This window comes from Procambarus clarkii, chromosome 16 (genome assembly GCF_040958095.1).
Source record: "Procambarus clarkii isolate CNS0578487 chromosome 16, FALCON_Pclarkii_2.0, whole genome shotgun sequence".
Taxonomy (NCBI): Eukaryota; Metazoa; Arthropoda; class Malacostraca; order Decapoda; family Cambaridae; genus Procambarus; species Procambarus clarkii.
This window is the reverse complement of record NC_091165.1, coordinates 35,544,176-35,546,664: the sequence shown is the minus strand read 5'-3', so window position 1 is coordinate 35,546,664 and position 2,489 is coordinate 35,544,176. Positions and strand designations below refer to the sequence as shown.

General features: G+C 38.4%; 1 protein-coding gene across 1 annotated transcript; it reads right to left on the bottom strand.

Annotated features, from left to right (window-relative positions):
* Positions 1-361: 361 nt before the first annotated feature.
* Positions 362-1,990, bottom strand: LOC138365329 (myosin heavy chain, clone 203-like). Its single transcript, XM_069325624.1, has one exon. The coding sequence runs from the start codon at positions 1,988-1,990 to the stop codon at positions 362-364; it is 1,629 nt and encodes a 542-aa protein (XP_069181725.1).
* Positions 1,991-2,489: the final 499 nt, after the last annotated feature.

Below are 2,489 nucleotides of genomic sequence, written 5' to 3'. Positions count from 1 at the left end.
ATGTGCTTCAAAAATAATTGTGAAATGGTTGAAGCATCGGAGCCAGTATTGACCACAACTTTATCGCTGCAATAATTGTCTTTTGCAGATAATGGAAACTTTATCCTAAGATAAGGCAAGGGAGAACTGCTCAACCCATATCCTTTTTTCGTAAATCTTCTCAAAGGTTTTAAAAAGATGGAAGATTTATTGCTTTTAAACTGATGAATTATGTGATTCTCTGTCATCAGTGGGAAGCTAAAGAAGAACATTGGTGTGTCCTCAGAGATGAAGTAATTGTCCAATTCTGGTGGGAAAATATTTACAGTGGCAACGAGCTCTTTGCCATTTTGTAATTTAATTTTACAATTTTCTACTTGCCTTATTTTGAGGTGTTTGTTTTCACTCGAAAACCAAGATCACGGAGAATGGTTGAGTCGACTTTCTTATCTAATCCCAGCTTCTGTGCGAGTCTGTGTTCAATACCATTGCTTGTTCCAGAATCGACAAACATTTTACAGCATTTACCATTGACTTCCACCGGGAGGTAGTTATGTCCGTCTAGAGAAATCTCCTCCAAACCCTCCAACGATGGGTGACAAGTTAGAATAGGAGGAAACGATAGGTATAATGTGAGGACTTCACCATCTGAACTAACCTCATACCCAGGTGTTTCATTTCCGTTTTCCTGTATTTCAGATGCTTCAATGCTGGGTTTCTGTATTTCAGATGATTTATCCAGGTGTTTCTGTACCTCAGATGATCCATTACAGGATTTCTGTATTTCAGATGATTTATTCTTGTGTTTCTGTACTTCAGATGCTCCCTTACAGGGTTTCTGTATTTCCGATAATTTATGCCGGTGTTTCTGTATTTCGGATGATTTATCCCGGTGTTTCTGTATTTCAGATGATTTATCCTGGCGTTTCTGTATTTCAGATGCTCCATTACAGGGTTTCTGTACTTCAGATAATTTATCCGGGTCTTTTTGTAATTCAGATGATTTATCTCGGTGATTCATTACCTCAGATGATTTATCCTTTTGTTTCTGTAACTCAGATGATTTATCCCTTTGTTTCTGTAATTCAGATGATTTATCCAGGAGTATGTATACTTCATTGCAGGATTTCTGTATTTCAGATGATTTATTGAATTTTTTCTGTATTTCAGATGATTTATTGAATTTTTTCTGTATTTCAGATGATTTATCTCGGTATTTCTGTATATCAGATAACTTATCCCGGTTTTTCTGTTCCCTAGAAATTTCGTTACAGAATTTCTGTATTTCAGATGATTTATTCCGGTGCTTCTGCACTTCATTGCTGGGTTTCGGTATTTCAGCTTCTCTATTCCAGTATTCTTGTATTCTAAATGATTTATCCCGGTGGTTCTGTAATCCAGTGCGTCTTTTGGTGAATGTTTGTATATCAGCTGCTACATTGCTGTATGATGATTTATTCCAGTGCTTCTGTTCTTCATTGTAGGGTTTCGGTATTTCAGCTTCTCTATTCCAGTATTCCTGTATTCTAAATGATCTATCCCGGTGGTTCCGTAATCCAGTGCGTCCTCTGGAGAATGTTTGAATATCAGCTGCTACATTGCTGTATGGTGATTTATTCCAGTGCTTCTGTTCTTCATTGTAGGGTTTCGGTATTTCAGTTTTTCTATTCCAGTATTCCTGTTTTCTAGATGAGTTATCCCGGTGGTTCCGTAATTCTGTGCGTCCTCTGTAGAATGTTTGTATATCAGCTGCTACATTGCTGTATGATGATTTATTCCAGTGCTTCTGTTCTTCATTGCAGCGTTTCGGTATTTCAGTTTTTCTATTCCAGTATTCCTGTATTCTAGATGAGTTATCCCGGTGGTTCTGTAATCCAGTGCGTCCTTTGTAGAATGTTTTTATATCAGCTGCTCCATTGCTGTATTTTTGTTTTTTTGTCGGAGCGTCATTGCTGTAGTGATGCTCACTCCGTTTTCTCTTGGAGCCGCGCACGTAATTAATTCTTTCCATTTCTAATTCACACAGGTGTTGAGAGATGAGGTCTAACTCACGGAAGTATTGAGAGAGTAGGACAAGTGACGATCCGCGTCTGGCAGGGTCTCCGTTTATACTAAAAGTACACTCAACTCACTGGGGCTAATGTGAACGCTTCTCCGTTCACCTCACTTCAAAACATAAGAAGTATGGGAGTTGCGGAAGATCTATTGGCAAATACATGGAGCTAAAATCTAAAATATTTCACGGATAGACATAAAAACATAAGGATGAAGATAACTGCAGAAAGCCCAATGGCCCATATGAGGCAGTTCCTATATATATCCACCCAATATCTTTCATATATATGAAAGACTATTACTATTTTCTTCCCATTCGGTGGTTACAATAGGAGGTGCCTCGTATGGGCCAATAGGCCCATACGAGGCCCTCTGCAGTTCTTGTTCCTACTACTATCCCCTCTATTACACTTTGCTCCTAATATCTCTCTTGCCTATTTATTCCCTGCATCTAC

Bases quoted from the DNA above. Each gene is read 5' to 3' on its own strand.
- LOC138365329 (XM_069325624.1), bottom strand. From the start codon at position 1,990: ATGGAAAGAATTAATTACGTGCGCGGCTCCAAGAGAAAACGGAGTGAG.